Source organism: Falco rusticolus, chromosome W (assembly GCF_015220075.1).
Source record: "Falco rusticolus isolate bFalRus1 chromosome W, bFalRus1.pri, whole genome shotgun sequence".
Classification (NCBI taxonomy): Eukaryota; Metazoa; Chordata; class Aves; order Falconiformes; family Falconidae; genus Falco; species Falco rusticolus.
In genome coordinates, this window is record NC_051209.1 from 20,292,650 (window position 1) to 20,313,418 (window position 20,769).

At 36.5% G+C, this 20,769-nt stretch overlaps 1 protein-coding gene and 1 long non-coding RNA gene across 4 annotated transcripts; both read right to left on the reverse strand.

The window, feature by feature from the left end:
• Positions 1-1,332: 1,332 nt before the first annotated feature.
• On the reverse strand, positions 1,333-14,128 carry LOC119140673 (centromere protein K-like). Of its 3 annotated transcripts, XM_037372212.1 has the most exons (4): positions 14,093-14,128; positions 13,595-13,724; positions 8,295-8,348; positions 1,333-1,464 (listed from the first exon to the last, which is right to left on the reverse strand). In XM_037372212.1, the coding sequence occupies exons 2-4, from the start codon at positions 13,697-13,699 to the stop codon at positions 1,333-1,335; spliced, it is 291 nt and encodes a 96-aa protein (XP_037228109.1). In that variant the 5' UTR covers positions 13,700-13,724; positions 14,093-14,128. The 3 variants fall into 3 exon arrangements, 2 of the variants coding, with proteins under 2 accessions (XP_037228109.1, XP_037228108.1); XM_037372211.1 differs by lacking the exon at positions 14,093-14,128 and having other exon boundaries at positions 13,595-13,949; XR_005101674.1 differs by lacking the exons at positions 1,333-1,464; positions 14,093-14,128 and adding an exon at positions 5,496-5,515 and having other exon boundaries at positions 13,595-13,949.
• LOC119140678 lies at positions 14,121-20,536 on the reverse strand. Its single transcript, XR_005101677.1, has 4 exons — positions 20,503-20,536; positions 18,914-18,959; positions 14,792-14,911; positions 14,121-14,159 (listed from the first exon to the last, which is right to left on the reverse strand). It is a non-coding gene; the product is annotated as an uncharacterized LOC119140678 (long non-coding RNA).
• Positions 20,537-20,769: the final 233 nt, after the last annotated feature.

The following is a 20,769-nucleotide window of genomic DNA, read 5'->3' on the forward strand; positions in this document are numbered from 1 at the left end:
ATTTCAGTCATTATCAATAACTGAAAGCATGGGGGGAAAAGATCTGTGACTATTCCTGAGTGGTTTTTAACTTATTTGATGGAGGAAGGGTCTACAATACCCAGGGGAAAAAAAAGTTTATGAAAGAAACTGAGTCAAAACTTCAGCCCCAGATAATTGCAGAAGCTGAAGAGCACAGAAGGAGGTTGGAAACTACTACAGTAGACCCAGTTAAAGTCTATTGTGCCATGTATGATGAAGATTGGGATGGGGAGGATATCTGGAAACAAGCGGATTCACATACCCTCCCCTCAGGGCAAGGTGATAATGCAAATGATTTCTGACCCTCTTGGTACCAGTAATCAAGACTGAACAACAGAGCACACCCACAGGGGCACAAAACCTGACTACCAACTACCTCCACAACCACTAGAGGGTTTACTGCCCTAGAGTTAAGAGATCTGGAGGAGAGATACAGAGCTAACCCAGGGGAAACACCCAGGGACTGGCTAGCATTGGATCTGGACAGTGGGAGTCAACCTACTCCACCTTGTCCCAGCTGAAGCTGGATCGTTGCCATTAGGTCCAGGAACATTGTTAGATACTGCTGGACCAAATATTAACAGTGTGGTAGGTTGACCCTGGCTGGATGCCAGGTGCCTACTAAAGCCACTCTATCACCCCCCCTCCTCAGCTTGACAGGGGAGAGACAATATAAAGAAAGGCTCATGGGTCAAGATGAGGGCAGGGACATCACTCAGCAATTACCATCACAAGCAAAACAGAATCAACTTGGGGAAATTAGTTTAATTTATTACCAATCAAAATCAGAGTATGATAACAAGAAAATGAAAACTAAATCTTAAAACACCTTTCCCCCCACTCCTCCCTTCTTCCCAGGCTCAACTTCACTACCGATTTCTCTACCTCCTCCCCCTCAGTGGCGCAGGGAGACAGGAAATGGGGATTTCGGTCAGTTCATTACATATTGTCTCTACCACTTCTTCCTCTACAGGGGGAGGACTCCTCACACTCTTCTCCTGCTCCAGTGTGGTATCTCTCCCATGGGAAACAGTCCTCCGTGAACTTCTCCAATGTGAGTCCTTCCTATGGGCTGCAGTTCTTCACAAACTTCTCCAGCATGGATCCCTTCCATGGGGTGCAGTCCTTCAGGAACAGACTGCTTCAGCATGGGTCCCCCACAAGGTCACAAGTCTTGACAGCAAATGTGTTTCAGTGTGGGCTCCTCTCTCCACAGGTCCACAGGTCCTGCCAGCAAACCTGCTGTCCAGCCTGGGCTCCTCTCTCCACAGGTCCGGCCAGGAGCCTACTCCAGTATGAGCTTCCCACGGGTCACAGCCTCCTTAAGACATCCACCTGCTCCAGTGTGGAGTCCTCCACAGGCTGCAGGTAGTTATCTGCTCCACTGTTGACCTTCATGGGCTGCAGTGGGACGGCTTGCCTCACCATGGCCTTCACCACAGGCTGCAAGGTGAAAGGGAATCTCTGCACCAGCACCTGGAGCACCTCCTCTCCCTCCTTCTTCACTGACCTTGTTGCCTGCAGAGTTGTTGCTCTCACATATTCTCACTCCTCTCTCTTCTGACTGCTGCTGGTGTTGTGCAGGTTTTGGGGGGGGGGGATTCCCCCTCCTTCTTAAGTATGTTATCCCAGAGGTGCTACCACTGTCACTGATTGGCTCAGCCTTGGCCAGTGGTGGGTCTGTCTTGGAGCTGGCTGACATTGGCTCTATTGGATATTGGGGAAGCTTCTAGCAGCTCCTCACAGAAGCCACTCCTGTAACCCCCTGCTACCAAAACCTTGCCACACAAACCAGATACAACCAGTCCCTTATGGATTTGCACTTTGCACTGGGGACACACTATCCATCCCACTAACCATGGGGGAAAAATTGTGTGGCCCTGGAACTCAGCAGCCAGCCTACAAACAGGCCTTCTGAAAAATGCAATTTTAGCTGAATTAGAAGGACCAGCACCTGTTGCCCTGGGTGCCAGACAACCTCCTCCCACAGAAATGAATCCCTGGGAGGCAGCTTGTGAGCCTTTATACTTCTGACCTATAATAAAAGGAGCTGAAGGAATGTTGAAATCTTTAGCTTTAGCCATTAAGACAGTCTTAAATGGTTTTACTTTCCAAGAGGTCCTTTAACGTATGCTAGTGAATTTACCACTAACAAGCCATGGGCAGGGACACCTTCCACTAGACCAGATGTATTGGGTCTGGCTGAGCCCCATAGCAGCCACCATCCAGGAGTCAGTATAGAGATGGAATACTGGCCACTTCTTGTTCAGCAATGTCTAGGGCTAGTTGGATGGTGGCTAATGCCCTATGGGGGTGGCTACAACAGTGGAAGAAGACGAATTGGCAGCACAGGGGTAAACCCATCTGGGCTGCTGCATTGTGGCAGGACATTGCTGCCTGGGTAAAAACATGGCTCTAAAGGTATGTCAAGATTGTATTGGGTCTGGCTGATCCCAGTAGCAGCCCTCACAGTGCTGTGCTTTGTATTGGTAGCTAGAAAGGTGGTGATAACACACCAGTGTTTTGGCTACTGCTGAGCAGTCCTCACACAGCATCAAGGCTGTCTCCCCAACACCACCACCCTCCCCACCCCCCCAAAGGCCAGTAGGCTGGGGATGGGCAAGATCTTGGAAGGGGACATAGTCAGGACAGCTGACCCAAAGTGACCAATGAGACATTCCATACCATATGATGTCTGCTCAGATATAAAAGCCAAGAGAAAGGGAGAGGAAGGTGGTGGTGGAGCATTTGTTATTTATGATATTTGTCTTCCAGAGCAACTGCTACCTGTACTGAAGCTTCTTGGGAAGTGTCCAAACATGGCCTGCTGATGGGAAGTAGAGAATAAGATCTTTTGTTTTCCTTTGCTTCTGCATGTGCAACTTATTGCTATTGCTTCATTAAACTGCCTTTATCTTGACTCACAAGCTGTATTTTTTAAATCTTATTTTTTATCCCCCGTTCTGCTGATGAAGGGAGTGATAGAGTGGCTTGGCAGGCACCTGGTGTCCAGCCAAGGTCAACCCACTAGACCAGGTTGCTCAAAGCCCCATCCAAACTGGCCTTGAACACTTCCAGGGAGGGTGCATCCACAACTGCTCTGGCAACCTGTTCCAGTGCCTTACCATCCTCATGGTAAAGAAGGTCTTCCTAATATCTAATCTAAATCTAACCTCTTTTATTTTAAAACCATTACCCCTTTTTCCTATCACTACATGCCCTTGTAAAAAGTTCCTCTCCAGCTTTCTTGTAGGCCCCGTTTAGGTACTGAATCATTGGGACCCATCCATCCTATGTGGCCCCTCTCACTACATATCCAGGTTGGAGAGAAGGGATATTGGTAAGGACTATGGTAACAAGGGCCTACCGGTTCCAAGGAACTCCCTGTTACTTTTGGCTCCAAATCATGACAGAATGCTCAGCACAATTACTTGACTTTTGAAAAGGTGCTATTAGCAGCTTATGAAGGGCTAGTAGCAACTGAACCTTTGACTCAGGGAAGCAGTATAAAATTACATGTGCCAATACCTATTCTTAAGCCTGTCAGTATCTCTCCCCTGAGAAAATTCATAACTATCCATTGTCAGACTATCCACTAAAAGGTCACAATCAAAGAATGGACAACTGAGGGTTAGATCAAATTTTCATTTTACTCAGGCTGGTAGCTCTGAATTTTAATCAAACTTCCCAGCTTTTTTTTAACATTAGCTTTGCAGAGTTAAAAACTGTTATTAATCTAAGCAAATCCTTATTTCATAGAATACACATAGGTAGAGTCCCAATATTAGTATTTACAGAAGTGTTAATTCCAATTAAACAGCTGTCAATTAGACATGCACAGAGGAAAAAAAATAGATGTTACCCTACACTTTGTCTTTAGATGTACTCCCTAACCTTCCTGATTGTTGATACTACTGATAGAAGATCCTATTCTAGGGTGTTCTCATAAGGAAGATCTGTTCTTCATTATTGTCTTGAACTTCTTCCATTTACATGCCAAGAGTTTTCTAGGAGCAACAGCTTCCAACTAGCCCAGTCTCAGTCTGAACCAGTTTCCCTTAAAAACTGATAGTACATTTTAGGCCATGAGAGAAAATCGATTACAGCTTTTCTTTTCCTGTAGTAAGTGACTTAATTGAGCTTAAGGAAATAGCACTACACTGAAGCATTGGGTTCTGAGCACATCCGAAGCCTGAGGAAAAAGGCTTTCTGGAGGGTTATAAAATACTGTGAAGCTGCAAGAGGGTCTCAAGGAATATCTATGTATATCTTCTCAGGGTCCAACAATTAGCAGGAAAATAGCCGATTGCCAAATGTGTTCAATAACCACTCATGAAACTAAATTTAAATAAATTAGCATTTAAAAAAATTATACTTAACCTTTACAACACATTTTATGACAGTAAGTTCCATAATTTAATATAAAGCTTTATATGAATACTTGTTTTCTTTTAAACCTATTCTGATATTTTACTTGGATGAGATTTGGTTTGTTTTATGAATAATAAAGAATATTTCATCTTCTCTAGAGCACTCATTTATAGACTATTTTATCTCAATTGTGAAGGTGGGGTTTTTTTTAGGGGGGTAGGTGGTGGTTGTTTTTTGGGGGTTTGTTGTGGGGTTTGGGTGGGTTTTTTTCCCCCCTCTCTTTAAAAACGGAGAAGCTACTTAGTATTTAACATTTTTTTCTTCAACTTACCAAAGTCACCATGGAAGCAGGCATCCAGGGTCAGTGAAGCATTTGAACTTTGTAATATTAGTAATAAGGTGAAAGGATAGCAGAATACAAAGTATTTAAAAACAAATTAAGAAAAAAAAAATGCAATAAGAGACAGTTATATTGCCTACAGCCGGTAACTAAGCACCATGCAGCCATGGTATGGAATATCCCATTGGTCAATTTGGGTCAGCTGTCTATACGCAGCTGCTCACTCACTCTCTCCTCACTCAGAGGGATGGGGAGGAGAATCAGAAAAGAATGTAAAACTTGAGGGTTGAGATAAGAACAATTTAATAATTGAAACAAAATAAAACTGATAATAACAATAACAGTTATAATGAAAAGGAGGGAGAAGGGGAGAGAAATGAAAACCAAAGGGAAAGGAGGAAAGAAAACAAGTGATGCACAATACAATTGCTCACCACCCACTGACTGATGCCCAGCCAGTCCCTGAGCAGTGATTAGCAGGCCCCATCCAACCCCCCCCCATTTTATATACTTAGCATGACCTATCATGGTAAAGAATATCCCTTTGGCTAGTTCAGGTCAGCTGTCCTGGCTGTGTCCCCTCCCAATTTCTTGTGCCCCTCCAGCCTTCTCACTGGCAGTGCCCAAGAAACTGAGAAGTCCTTGACTTAGTATAAACATCACCCAGCAACAACTAAAAACATCAGTGTGCTGTCAGCATTGTTCTCACACCAAATCCGAAACACAGCTCTGCACCAGCTTCTAAGAAGAAAATTAACTCTACCCCAGCTGAAACCAGGACACCTATGAAAGAAATACAAGGCTACAGGAAAAATACAAGATCTGTTCAAGGTAGAAGTAAAATTAAGACCTTCCAGTTAACTTCATTATATCTTTTCTGATGTAAAAATTAGAACCAGAATTATTCTTTTATCCAGACTAAGTTTTTCACCATCTGTCAAAAATTCTTAATGTATTTTAGGTAGTGTCTAAAAAAAATCTGAACATGAAGATGGTAAAATCCTTATATAATTAATCTTTAAATCAATATCTGTCACTTGGGGGTTAGAAGCATTAAAGAGAGAAAGCTAGATTTTTGGAAATTACTTATCTCAAATCCATAGTGACTTACTGCCAACAGTCTTTTATCCCTCAGTCTTTCAGTTTTTTTCAGAGAAAAATGTCCATGGTAGAATATATTTTTTTTTAAGCTTATTAGTGAGATGAAATTTAGGAAAATTGTGTCATCTTAGAGTGGAAAGAATTAGCTTACAACTTCACTACTTTTGCACATCAAATCTTTTTGCTCAAATGAATTATCCAAATTTTTAATATCACACTTCTTGTTTGGGCATGACAAGCACCTTACAACAATTTACCTCCTCTTGATACCCCCTTACTTCTCCTTCCTTCCTTATCCAAATATAGTATTAGTGGAATTAAAAACAAAGATCAGGTTTGACATTCTTTTTCTGTTCTTGGAGATCATGTTTATGCCCTCATAATATTGCTCACAGGGAATACTGTGGACATATCTACAGATTATTTAATATTACCCATCTTATGGTGCTCTCTCTATTCCTCTTTCTACTCAGAGCTTCTAAATGTTCTAGCTTTCCCAATTTCAGTAAGTGCAAAATATTCTGCCTGCCTCTTTACTATTAAAAAAAATACCTCATCAAAATCTTCATTACCAGACTTAACTCTTTTTTTTTTTTTCAGGCATTGCTATTTTCAAAAAATAATAATCCTTTTTTCAGGACATTCCAAAGAACTGTTCCAGTTTATGGCTGTTATTCACAATTGGGGCAAAGAAGTATATTTACTCCAAATACATTATTTCAGATGAACAGTTACTTTTCTGACATCCAATATTCCAAAATAGCCTTTATGGCTATAACTTTACATACATTTGTATTATAAACATTCTTTCAAATCTTAAACTAGTTCACCAAATTCTCAATCAGGAATAATCCTCAAACTGTTTAAAAATAAAAGAATTACCACATTTTTTAAAAATAAAGACAGCTCATTACTGGAATAAAAAGTATAATAAAAAATCTGAGATTTGCATAAGAAAAAAATTTACTGCTTGCTGTGGTATCTTATTATAATTTAATGAAGTAGGTACTGATATACCAAAATAATATAAATATATACACCTAGCTTATCAAAGTGGCTTTATTGAAAATGTATACTTTCATTATTTAAAAAGTAAACACATGGGGATTGAGGAGACATTTAGGAACATATGCATTGGTTGTAATTCTGGGAATTAATTACATGTGTACAACAGCAAATCATAAATATAATTATAATACAAAGTTTACTTTGCATTTATCTCTAAGAAACTATTATCTGTACGCTAAGAAAACAGTTTTGAAATTTAACAGGCGCTTGAAGCTAGAACCTAGTTGCTCAACAAAAAAACAACCATAAAACAAAGATAAGGGACATTCACAGTTTATGCCAAGATAATTAAAATAAGTCTGAATTTCTGGAAATAGTATGTTCTTCCAAATGGAAATCAGACATTACTTGGATGTGTTCACATTTTGAGGAGATTAATATTATTTTAAAAATTTGAAGAGCAATTATAAATCATTAAAAGAGCTTTAAAATCTTATTTCCATAGGAAATGGGGCTATTTTAAATTCTGATCTATTTTCAAGCTCTGCCTAATTTGGCATTAATAGGCATGCTGAGATACTTGATGCACATAAAATGATGTTGATGATGTTGTAAGTATAGATTCAGTGTCTGGGCTTTAAAGTACATCAATGTCATAGTGACCGGATCATAGCGTTCTAATACCAGAAAGCTGTTATTCATCAAGTTTTCCCTCAGAAAAAAAATTCCCCCCTTCCCCCCAAGAGGTCTTACACACAGATGCTTAGAACTGTCTAAAGAGTGAGGATGGAGGAGGAACAGGAAATTTCACTTCAAAGTGAAGGTACAATGCTAGTGAAAAGATTTTTAATGCTCCTTCAAAATTATGCTTTGCAATTAAAAAATCATAAATTACACCATGATTAAAAATACACACTGAGCAATGTTGGCATATTTATAAAATTGATTAGAAATACATGTATCAGATTCATTAATTTCCTCATATGAGAAGATAATCCAATTAATACAAGAGACTACACATTAACTGGTCCCTCGATAACTGTTTTTGTATTACATTTCAGAAATACTTTATTGAAACAGTACAAAATATAACATGAAATGGAATACTTCAGTTTTTTATTAAGCACAGCATTTGTCTCCCCTAATATGATCCATTAAGGTTCATAAAACTTCTTTAAAATAATTATAAAATTAAGAAATACAGGATAATCATTCTCCAGCTCAAACCGAAGATTTAATTATCTAAATTATTGCCATGTCTCTTGTAAGAAATTGGGAGGCTAATTTGATAGGAATTAAAATAGAAATCTGACATAACATTCTTAAACATTCTATTTTTCATTTAACTATCTTAACTGAATGTCATATATTGTTATTTATCTTATTAAAATATTGTGATCAGATCTGATTATTAGAAAATCCCTCAAATTTTTACATAACAAAGCCATCTTACCTCTAAAATTTCATGCAGTGTTATCAGTTGTACAGCTGGCTTTTCATAAGAGTTCTGCAAGTATAACCACCCCCCAGCCATATTAACAGAAAACCAATACTAAATAGGAAAAAAGTCTTAATTGACAAAGAAAAATAATCACACAATTATTTCATTGCATAGTACGCAACAGATGAAGACTTTTACTTACATTCAGCCATGACACAAATACAAGGTAGGTTTTTAATAATTCATCCACCAGTTCAATATCATAAACTTTAAATGTAACTAATAATTAAAAAAATGTTAAGATTAATATCAAGTGATTATAGTATATCTACCTGGGTTTACATTTAAATAAAACCAAGTACATCATATTTATACATTCAGTACAGTGCAAAACATTCTGTGAATATGATCTGCTAGGAAAAATAATAATGTTTTTCTTGAACTGTAGAAAATGTTTACAATGAGCTGCAAAGTTGACACAGCTCAAGACTTCAGTTCATAGTGACTTAATATTTTTTCATTATTTTCCAATGAATATGTTTACTCTTACCTTGACTTTAATTTAAAAAAATGGCCAAGTTTAAGAAACAGAATCAGCTAGGGGAAAAATTATTCCTTGATAAAATATCATTTGTACAGCAATCCATTAGAAAATTATTTGTTTTCATTTGCAGCAAGCAAATCAAGCCATTTGCCTATAAATTGATATAGATTCCTTAGGCAATAATGCCAACAAAACTGCTTGTGCTGTTGCATGGTGAACCTGCTTCTTTTATTTTTCAATTTTATCAGTTTTCCCCATCCACTTCAAATTCAACAAAATAAAGGAGATAATACAGCATCGGTGGCTGGTGGCTGCTTACTCAACACTGCTGTTGAATGTGGGCTGACTTAAGTCCTAAGACATTAACAGATGTGCAGAACCTTACACAAACTCCGCTTCTAGAACAGAAGAGGGATACAGGCAATAAAGAAGAATTCATGAAAGGCAAATTCTGGCTCCTTTTTCCATCACAGTTCTTGATATTATCACCTTCAAAAAGGGGGATATACTGCCTGCTCCATGGAAATCTTGCAAACCATATTGGAGCTAGGGCTCAATAATGCATATCTTTGTGCCTTTATCTTGATACTAGGCTGAGGAAATAGAATCTACACTAAGGAGCTGCAAAAGCTTCCTTGAAGCAATCATGAAGATACTTTGTAGCCTCAGCTGTTGCATTTCTCTGCCCCAAAATATTATTTTAACTTAGGTAGTAGGCTGAATATTCATGTTTCCAAGTTGAAATTAGTTTATGACTTCAGTAATTACTAAAAGTGATATACAAAGAATAAAATCCTAAGGATATTAGTGTAAAGATGTTTGCACTCTCATAGGGCTAATAAACATAATTTGCTAGGTCTAGAATACACATTGTGTATGCTGTTTTATAAAATTGTATTACTTACATATTTTAAGTGTCATCAATATAACAGCATCTCTAATTAATGCTTATAAAGTCACTTTTAAGCAGGCTGCTCAGCATTTATTTAACCTGAAAGGCAACTTCTTTCATGAAATAGATTTGCATAAAGAATATTGCTCAACAAATGACTTTTCATATTTCTTATCTTTTTATCTGAGATACTTTTTAATCTCAGTATTGGGGCCAATTTTGTTTAATATCTTCATTGATGATCTGGATGAGGGGATTAAATGTACCCCTCAGTAAGTTTGAAGATGACACCAAGTTGAGTGGGTGTGTTGATCTGCTTGAGGGTAGGAAGGCTCTGCAGAGGGATCTGGACAGGCTGGATTGATGAGCCAAGGCCAACTGTATAAGGATCAACAAGGCTCAGTGCCGGGTCCTGCAGTGGGTCACAAGAACCCCATGCAACGCTACAGGCTTGGGGAAGAGTGGCTGGAAAGTTGCCTGGCAGAAAAGGACCTGGGAGTGCTGGTTGACAGCTGGCTGAATAGGAATTGGCAGTGTGCCCAGGTGGCCAAGGCGGCCAACAGCATCCTGGCTTGTATCAGAAATAGTGTGGCCAGCAGGACAAAGGAAGTGATTGCCCCCTTTACTCGGCATTGGTGAGGCTGCACCTTGAATACTGTGTCGAGTTTTGGGTCCCTTACTACAAGACAGACATTGAGGTGTTGGAGCGTGTCCAAAGAAGATCAATGAAGCTGGTGAAGGGTCTAGAGAACAAGTCTTATGAGGAGTGGCTGAGGGAACTGAGGTTGTTTAGTCTGGAGAAAAGGAGGCTGAGGGGAGACTTTATCATTCTCTACAACTACCTGAAAGGAGGTTGTAGTGAGGTGTGTGTCAGTCTCTTCTCCCAAGTAACAAGTGATAGGATGAGAGGAAATGGCCTTAAGTTGTGCCAGGGGAGGTTTGGATTGGATATTAGGAGAAGTTTCTTTACTGAAAGGGTGGTGAAGCATTGGAACAGGTTGCCCAGGGAAGTGGTTGAGTCACCATCCATGGACGTATCTAAAAGATGCGTAGATGTGGCACTTACCGACATGGTTTAGCGGTGGACTTGCTAGTGTTAGGTTTATGGTTGAACTCAATCTTTAGGGTCTTTTCCAGCCTAAATGATTCTGTGATTTAAAATGCAAGATAATTCTTACCTCAGTCACTACCTATACTAAAGGTGCTGGGCCGTGGCAACAGAAGCTAACCTGAGCTGCTGTGATTCAGTTTTCCCTCCCACTCCCAGATGCAGGTGTCTGGTGAAAGGAGGGTGGAACAAGAACAGCTAGGTTTGGAGCCATTCACACTGCTGTGGAATCATGCCCTAAAGGCTTCAGCCCTGCACATCTGTGGTCACACAAAGCTATTGATAGAACAAGAAGTTTCCATGAAGCAAAGCAAAATTACTGACATACAGAGTTAAGAGTTCTATGCTTCCAGAGTGTTTAACAAAGCTGATAATAGATGTGAATAATAGGTTCCTCCACATCAATGTAGCAGGAAATTTCATTGTTAATGCCTACAATATGTATTTTTGACACATTAAAGAAAATAATATAGGTGAAAATGGCTGTCTCTCCTGCCCTCACAGTTAATCACATAGATGCAGATTATGGAGGATCTGCAGTTGAACCAGTGAGATCCAACTGAGTCAAAACATATAGAAGAAACTATGAATTTAAAAGGAGTGGAAAGAAAGAAAAAGACTGATCAGAAAGTAAACTGTGTTTAAGAGTTCATGAATAGCATAAATTTCCTAGCAAGGTCTTATCTTCTATTAGTTTTAATTTTATTTATCAAAATAAATTTTACTTTTAAGTAAAAAAAAAAAAAAGGTAGAAGGTAAGCTTCTGTGATCAGGGGAAGGGTAGATTAATCTCAAACACCTTGGGTGATAATTTTTTTCTTTAGATTTTAATAAGGAAAATTGCACAGAAAAGAAACAAAGGCAGGTTAACTAATCAGAAGTTCTGACAGTCAGTATAACATAGGCTGAGAAAATTCAAGCAGTTGAATTTTGCTCTGGGGAAGAAGATTTTATGTAAAATCTTCCACAGAATTCCAAGACACACAGAGGAATTAACTGTTTCTTATATTTAAAACTCAACTAGATATGAACATGAGCAACTTGATCCAACTTTGAAATTGGCACTACCTTGATGATGGGGTTGGATTGGAAGATCTCCAGAGGTCACTTCCAGCCTGAATTTTTCAATGACATCACACATATGGAGCAAATGGACTGATGTATCTCATTATAGGAAATATATTTTTAAGGAAACAATAATGATATATATGGGAAAAATGGACAACTACTTAAAATGCACCTGGAAAGCTATTAGTGTTTGAAGAGACATGTCCCAGAACAATTGTAAGATGAATAAGAACCAGCAAATAGGTAGATGACATATCAGGCTGAAATCAGGAAACGTGATTGAAAGAAGACTTAATTAAATCCCTGAAGCTTCAATTTCTTAATTATGGAACAAAATGTAGGGGTAATCATATTTAGTAATAGCAGGAAAATGGAAGTCATTGATATGCGGAAGAACTGAAATAGAATAGAATAAGATGTGAATGACTTTGAAGATGGACATCATGCCTCAAAGACTGCATTTGGTATTTCTATATGCAAAATATGTACTTCTATGCAAAACTAAGACTTTTAACATTATTATTAGAAGCTCAAGGTTCATCAGTTGGAAATAACATGAAGAAAAAGACAAGGGTGTAATTAGCTGCTTTAGTGACGACTATGAGCTAGCAGTTTTGTTTATAATGTTGGTTTCTACCAGGTTATAAAAAAGATGAATCCAAATGGAAGCAAATATAGAAAATGGGCATTATCAGGATAAGTCAGGGAAATGAAAAACTATTTTACAGAAGGAGAACAAGAAAGCTTTGCTAGTTCAGTTAGCAAAACAAAGAAAGAGTGAGGATAATATTGCTGTCTATAAATACATTAGGAGAAATAAACACAAGAGTGAGCTATTCTAAGGACAGTACTGGTGTAAGAATACATGAAACTGTGTTAAACAAATAAATTTAGACTGGAAATTAGGAGACAGTTACTAACCAGAGTACTGAGGCACTAGAACAAACTCCAATAGGAACAGTAGTAACAAAAATAATGTTTTAAAATGGAGCTCAATTATGGTATTAAAGACATTATGTGGTTGTCTGCAATAACAGAGAACCAGATTCAAGAAATTATTTTTATTTCTGTGTTCTAAAGTGTCTGAAATACAAGTCAACCTCCATCTATTTTGTAGCTATTTTGTAACTATTCTTTCAAATGGTAACAGTAGACTTTGAATTTATTATGCAAACTACTCCCCAACTGCCTATTTTCCCTAAAGTTTTAAGATAATTTTTGGGCCAGTTTGCCTGAAGAGAGACTGGCAGTTAAAATTCTAAATTACACTGTAATTATAAAAGCTTGTCCTTATTATTGTTCCAAAAAATTGTTAAGACAATTAAAATTTGCTTTGCCAAGGAAAATATGAATCCACTTGCCTAGTCCATTAAAAAAAAAAAGTGGAATAATTTGCAGTGAAGCCCTCATCATCTCCAAATTTGGCACAGATTGCAGTTCAGTAAGAAACACAATATATTGCTATGCACCTTATTTGGTAAAGTATATATATGTTAAAAAAGAAAATACCCAGCTGGGAACAGCCTTAAATAATATAGGCCAACTTGAAAAATATCAATTAAACAAAGTATCAGCTGTAAGAACTATGGTTATTTCAAAATACAACTGATGATTCTGTGTTAGTGACTTTAAAAATATATTATGTGTAATTAAATAAAATTTGAACATTCCAAATTTAATAGTTATCAAGAAAGTCTTACCTTTTTCTTTTTAGCACTTCCACCATTCTGTGGAAGGGGAAAATGTTCTAGGAATTCACCCAAAGCATGCAAGAGCTCTTCCTTAGATGTCGTTAGTTTCAACATTTTATTTTTCAGTTCTTGAAATGCTCTGGTATCCAAAGTAATAGTAAAAAGACAGCAATAGAAAATTAAATTCAAGAAAATAATTAAAAAGTTCTTCTTAAGTAAAAAAAATCCCTTATTTTCTATTGTTATAAGTTCAACATCTTGAATCACAGGATATAAGCAGATTGTAGCAATATTTTCCATGTTTGAAATATGCATGTGGTGGGTTGACCTTGGCTGGACACCATGTGCCCACCAAGCTGCTCTATCACTCCCCTCCTTAGCTGAAAGGGGAGGGGGAGGGGGGAGTAAGATGGAAAAAGCCTTGTGGGTCAAGATAAAGGCAGTTTAATGAAGGAATAGCAAATGTCGCACATGCAGAAGCAAAGGAAAACAAAAGTTATTCCCTACTTCCCATCAGCAGGCAATGTTCAGCCACTTCCCAAGAAGCAGGGCTTCAGTACAGGTGGTGGTTGCTCTGAAAGACAAATATCATAAATAACAAATGTCCTCCCTTCCTCCTCCTTTCTCTTAGCTTTTATATCTGAGCAGACATCATATGGTATGGAATGTCTCATTGGTCACTTTGGGTCAGCTGTCCTGACTATGTCCCCTCCCAAGATCTTGCCCACTCCCAGCCTACTGGTGAGGGGGAGGGATGTTGCAGAGATAGCCTTGATGCTGTGTGAGCACTGCTCAGCAATAGCCAAAACACTGGTGTGTTACCACCACCTTTCTAGCTACCAATACAAAGCACAGCACTGTGAGGGCTGCTACTGGGATCAGCCAGACCCAATACAGCATTACTGAGTTATTGTTTAATTTATTTAACAAAACAAGTAGTATGTTTTTAAGTTAGTATGCTCAGTTGCTCTTGTTGATATTTAAATTCTTCAATATAAAAAACCTCAACACTCTAGAAATACCATTTTTCAGAAAACATACAACTTGTTTTTTCATGTCTTCTTCAATTCTGATAAGAGCATTTAGTATCTGCTCTTGTTTCTCATGCCACTGCTGTTCTCTTTGAAACATGAAATGTAGGAAATGGCACAACAGAGTTTTCCTGGACAGTGAAAAAAACCAAGGTGTGGTAAAAAAAAAGCTTACAGCGTTCATACGTCCAAATTATTGTATTGCCTTTTCAGGTAGTCTTCTTTTTTTTTTTTTTTTATTCTTTGACTTAACTGCTGAAAGCACCATTTCAAGATAATTCTTTACTTTCTGTAACTATAAAAAAAGCAATAATTAACCTACAGTTTGCAGAATCTGGAAAAACTCAACAAAATATTTGCAGATTTCCACAGAACTCTACATCTAAGAATACAGACTCCTCTGTGTAACATATAATGTTATGGTATTTTATATAAAATTATGAAATGAAATAATAAAGTTTTTTTTTTGTTTAAAAAAAACCACATTCATTACAACTAGGAAATTTTAGTAATTATAATACAAGGCAAGAAAAACATTAAAACAATAATGCCTGAGGAAACATACACAGTATCTTAGCAGTAGTCCACCACAGGAGTAGTCATAGGAAAATCTAGCAATTGTATATACTTTTTTCATTTTTTTAACAAAAGTTTATCATCTCTTAACAAAAAGAATTAGCTCTTCTTTTCCTAATGCTACCAGTACATCTGGATTGGTAGAAATTACTGAAAAATAAAATGAATTTTTTTTCTTCTTTTTTTTTTTTTTTGCATTGTATGATGCGGACTTCTTTATACTGAAAATCAGCCTGGCTAGAGAGAAATTTGCATAGCTTCTAAAAACTAGCTTGGCTATCAGCAGCAGTTTAACCACATTTTGTGGTGTCCTGCTGGGCTAATCTACTGTTACTTTTCAGCAAATTAAATTAGACTGAAAAAAGTGTGGTGTTAATACTTCTGCGTTATTTTTTTGTACCTGAAATAGTTCTGGTACATAATATTGAAATGTGAAGTACAGTTATACTTCAAGATAAGCAAGCCTGATTTTTCAGTGGAAAGGATTCCATCAACATTACCAACATGGGCAATCAAATTCCTCCAGTCTTCCAATTCCTTGTAAAACAGCCTTCCAACTGTTTGATCAGGATTGTAAAACCTATCAGATTTAAAGAACTTACAAAGCAAGGCATGATCCTTACTGTTCACAAGAACAGCAACACATAGGGAGACGAAAGGCCCAGCAAGGCCAATATCCTAACTCCAACCCTGAGCAACAGCAGTACTTGAGGGAAAATATGGTACTATTCAAAGATGTGGTAACATTTCCCCAGAATGCTTCTGCAAAACACAGTGATTTACAGCTCATGGATTTTCTGAATAAAAAGTGAGTTGCTATATTTAATAGCCTTTAATGGACTCCAAGCAATTCTTAATTCCATGTCAACTTGCAGCATCTGGATAAATGTATGACTTTTGGAAAAAGTGAAGCATTTGAGCCTCTCTTTTAACAGGAGAAATGAAAGCTACTCTAAGAGATTTAAATCTTAATGCGATGGGGATATTTTTTGTACAAGCTTGGGCTTCAAATCTCCAATTTTAACAAAAATAATTACTTCAGTAAAAGGTTTTCCTTTAACAAAAGGGAAAAACCTTAACCTTCTCATAAAAGCATTAAATGTCTCCTAAATACAGTGCAGTTGATTTCATAACTTTATAAAGTATTTTGTTTGATAAAGTATATAGTTATAGTATTTATAGCTTTATATTACACAAATTTTGAGATTAGTAGTTTTAAAAGCAGTGTTTGTTCAGAGATGAAAATCAGCGAAACTACTGAGTTCAAAATACATTAAATTACATGTCACAATAAAATCCCTTTTACTTAGAGAATTACTGTCTCTAAATCTTGACCAAAAAAAATTGAGTCCTCCCAAATTAAGCTTATGTTTAAGAGCTGTGGGAGGTAGCAGTCTGTACTATTATTAGAGCAAAATTTTAATGACACAAATATACTACATACACATGATAAAATTCATTGGTGTGTTTTTGTTCAGATTCACTGGCATATTTGAAGAAACCCATACAACTCTTCCCCCCACCCCCTGTGATTATCATGACCCCTCACTATCCAGAATTCTCAATTTCCACTATCGGTTTCTGACACTTTAGTGTTAAATACCTTATCCTGAGTATGTGATTCCCATTCAATAGTATTGCAGATTGTGTATCAGAATAGGAAGCCACATCTTCCCAGGAAAGAAATCACTAACCCTTATTTAGTGAAGGGACAGCACATATCATAAGACAATGGGTCAATGCATTTATGGCAGCTGCTTTTAAAAAAAGCAGTTAAAGCTTTTTCAGGTAGGAATCACTACACTTGCAAAAATCAAATGTCACAAACAGAATTTCCTAGTGATATATAGTACAGTTACTAAGCAAAATACTACCAGATGCTAGGAATGTAAAAGCAACTACTATGCACATGTTTATATAGAAACTCCTATTAAAATAATAATAATTTGGCATAATACTGATATTTTGCAAAAAAAACCAGAAATCATGCAGAGTTAAACTGTTTTATACAGTTTAAGATATGGTTGCTTCCACTTCCTAATTTTGCAGAGGTAAAATTTAAATTCTAATTTTACGAGTCAAATGCTTGTTAAAAAGTTTTAAATTAGTCAATTTAGCAGCTCTAGAGGTAAATAAATAGTACCAGAAATTGAGAAAGAGCAATTAAAAGCTTTGTAAAAATAAAATTTGCATTGTGGATTCAGGTCTGTGTACTAATATTTTGCCCAAAGAAATGTAGAACTGCCAAGTTATAACCTCTGCAAATAAGGTTTAAAATTGAAATGCTGACAGGCCCGCACTTATAAGAAATGAACTGGCCATTACTAAAATCAGAAACAAAACTAATAAGACAGTCTGACATTCATGCTCTATTAGTAAATTTATGAAATTAGTATTTCTGCTATTCCTATTTAGGTTCATTTAAGGTTCATTCATTAGTGTCTATTTCAGCATTGCAAACTTGCATTTAGCCTTCTTAGTAATTCAGATTCTCCCCTTCTGACTAGAAAAGAATGATTTAATATTGTGAAAAATTTCTTCACTGAAAGGATTGTCAAGCATTGGAACAGGCTGCCCAGGAAGTGGCTGAGTCACCATCCCTGGAAGTAATTAGACATGTAGACATGGCACTTAGGGACATGGTTTAGTGGTGGACTTGGCAGTTTTAGGTTTACAGTTGGACTTGATGATTTTAAGGGTCTTTTCCAACCTAAATGATTCTATGATTCAGACATTTTCAACTAAGTAATTTCTCCTTCAAAACAAACAATAGGTAGAAAGATGGACACAGAAGATGTAAGCACAGTAGACTCTTCAATTTTATACAAGCACTATAACTCTATTCAAATTCTTAGCAGCAACTTCTTTTTCCTTCCCTCAGAAAGGTAGCCAAAAAGCCAAAGCTTTGATTGCAAAATATTATTTGCATTATAATACACATAATTTTGTACTAGAGAAATGCTCTAAGATTTCTAATAATAAATCTTATGACCTGGGAACAAGTAAGAATGGTTGAGCAAAGCAACTCAGCAAGCCAATAAAAATAGATCATCCCAAGAATATTATTAAGCAAATAGCTCAAAGTTTAAACTAATTACATATTTTAGTAAAGAAACCTAACATCTTCAGGTATTATTACCCAGATAAAACATGTGGTTTCAATTCATTTACTTTAAGCCAGCAACTTATTCATGAACAGCAACCAAGAACAAGTATTTTCCAAATTCAATCAATGTCATACACTTGGTCTACATACCTCTAAGAAGCATTTGAGGCTGACCATTCTTAGAGACAGGCTTACAGAGCACATGAACTATGAATTTATTTAATAGAGCAACAATATTTATAAGAAAGAAGAATATTTTTTTTCTAGCTTGATCATGATATGCAGCAAGTATATGAACTTGGAAAGAAACTGAAGTGACTTTAATGTTCATCTGAAAATGCATTTCAGTTTGCCCAAATGACAAAGTATTGGAATTCACCATTTGCTGTCTACAACACATTTTGTCATTTTAGAAATGCTAAAAACCCCAAGCTTCTTCTGGCTTAAAAATATTCAAATGAGTCAATGTATCCATTTAAAAATAATTTTTACTGGGTTGAAAGGTACCAACGGGTCCTTAACAGGAAACAAAATATAAATTCTACCAGAATACTAATGATAATGCAGTGTAAACTGTTTTAGGAGTCTCCACAAATGAAAGACCAAATTACTCACATTTAGATTCCGAATGGTTCTGTTTTCAGTGTCTAGCCACATCAGCCTTGCAACAAGAGTGAAATCAGTTAGCACTGATGCTTATGTACAGAAGGCACTTTTAAGAACTAAGGAATTTGTACTGATAATTCCTAACAACTATAAAAGCTACCACTTGTCTCAGTGCTTCTTGGGATCAATAAGCGATCTGGATTCCTGTGCTGTTAAAATAAACTGAAGCATCTTTTACTACTTTTTCTTACCTGAAATCTTGACCCTTGTTAAATCCAACCTAGATTTTTATTAGAGTGTAATGGGCTTACTGCTAAAAGGTTTATTTCAAAGTTTCAGCTAGTACATCATAATATAAGCACTTCTGTGAAGTATTAATAATGATATACAAAAATTCAAAGGAAGTATGGTTAAAATATGTCTGAGTAAATTATTGTTAGCTTATTAGCAGTACTTGCAAAGATAGAAAATATATCAGCTTCTTAAAAGACGAAATGAAGACAACATTCTTTGACAAAGTAGCTCTGTCTTAAAAAGGAAGTACAAATAGAAGGAGAAGAAACAAGCACAGAAAGGAAAAAAACTGAAGGAGGGTAACAGCATAATGAACTTTTATTTAGGGCAAAACATTTTAGGAGATGTGCTAACAGTTCTTTTCTGACTGATGAATGGTGATACCAATTATGCATTTATTTGTCCAGAATCATAATATTAAGTTATAGTATAATTCACTTTAGTTCTAAGTGAATTTAGAATGGAAAGTGCTAAAAGGATACAGAAATGAAACATACATGCTATTGTGGGAAATATTTAAATAGTTACAGCATAATAATACAAAATAGCAGACATTCAATATATACACAGTTTAAGATGCCTAGATGAATGGGACTTTGCAGAAGTTTATACAAGTATACCTTACATGTAAGTGGTTACTTTCAGCACTTCTTTTTTTGCCATTGGTTATACTCTGCTGTTAAAGCTTTCACTGGTATCATTAACAAGGAAAGCTGTATAACAAGAAAAGAAGCATCCTGAATTGTGCCAAGTTGCACTGGAGTAAAATGAGACAGAATGGGATAGAAATCAAATTATTAAGTTTACACAAAACAAAAGAGCATCTATCACAAAAGACCACTTATTTCTTTAAAGGATTCAAAAAGCCACTTGAAAGGATCAAGAAATGTTGTGTTTTTGTTGTTTTTTTTTAAAGGGGGAAATCAGAAGTAGAGTTGAAATTTTTCCCTTAATTTCCTCTGGAATATTAGACAATTACCACAACTGAAGATGAGCCACTAAAAGCAATGACAATACTTCACATCCACACTCCTCCTTAGATGCATGGTTGATACACATTTAAGGTTAAATGGACTGTGACTGGTATGTGTGATCACTAAACCAAAGATTGTCTTCCAAAAAAATCAGTAGTCAAATATATCTTCTGTCAAAATCACATCTGTGGACTCAACAAAAATCCTTTTGAACTACTGTTCTAGCATACTGTAATCACTGAAAATATAGAAGCAATCAGACAAAACATCAGTTCAGGAAAGTTGATGAAGAAAACCCCAAACTAAACAAATGTTAAAAAATGTACTTACTTTAATATTGTCCTATGAACTGGAGAAACGATATATTAATTATTACTATTCCACTTCCTGAAATTGGGGACTGCATTTATAATTTTTCTTCAAATACATTATATTACATATAGATATCATATTACAAGTAATCTGATAAGAAATTAAGCACTCATTTAAATACAAAAGGTACTGTTGGTATGGTGAAGCATTCCGTAAAAGGCACTGCAGATTGTATTTGGCTTTTCATCAATTAAAAAAAAAAAAGAGAGAAAAACGTGCCAAGAA

Excerpts from the sequence above, each read along its gene's own strand:
- LOC119140673 (XM_037372211.1), bottom strand. The coding sequence starts at position 13,900 with ATGCATATTTCAAACATGGAAAATATTGCTACAATCTGCTTATATCCT. Across the intron at positions 8,349-13,594 it reads GAAGTGCTAAAAAGAAAAAG|AACTCTTATGAAAAGCCAGC; the intron begins GTAAGACTTTCT and ends TTATACTTGCAG. Across the intron at positions 1,465-8,294 it reads CACTGCATGAAATTTTAGAG|CCTGTGGTGAAGGCCATGGT; the intron begins GTAAGATGGCTT and ends TTCACCTTGCAG.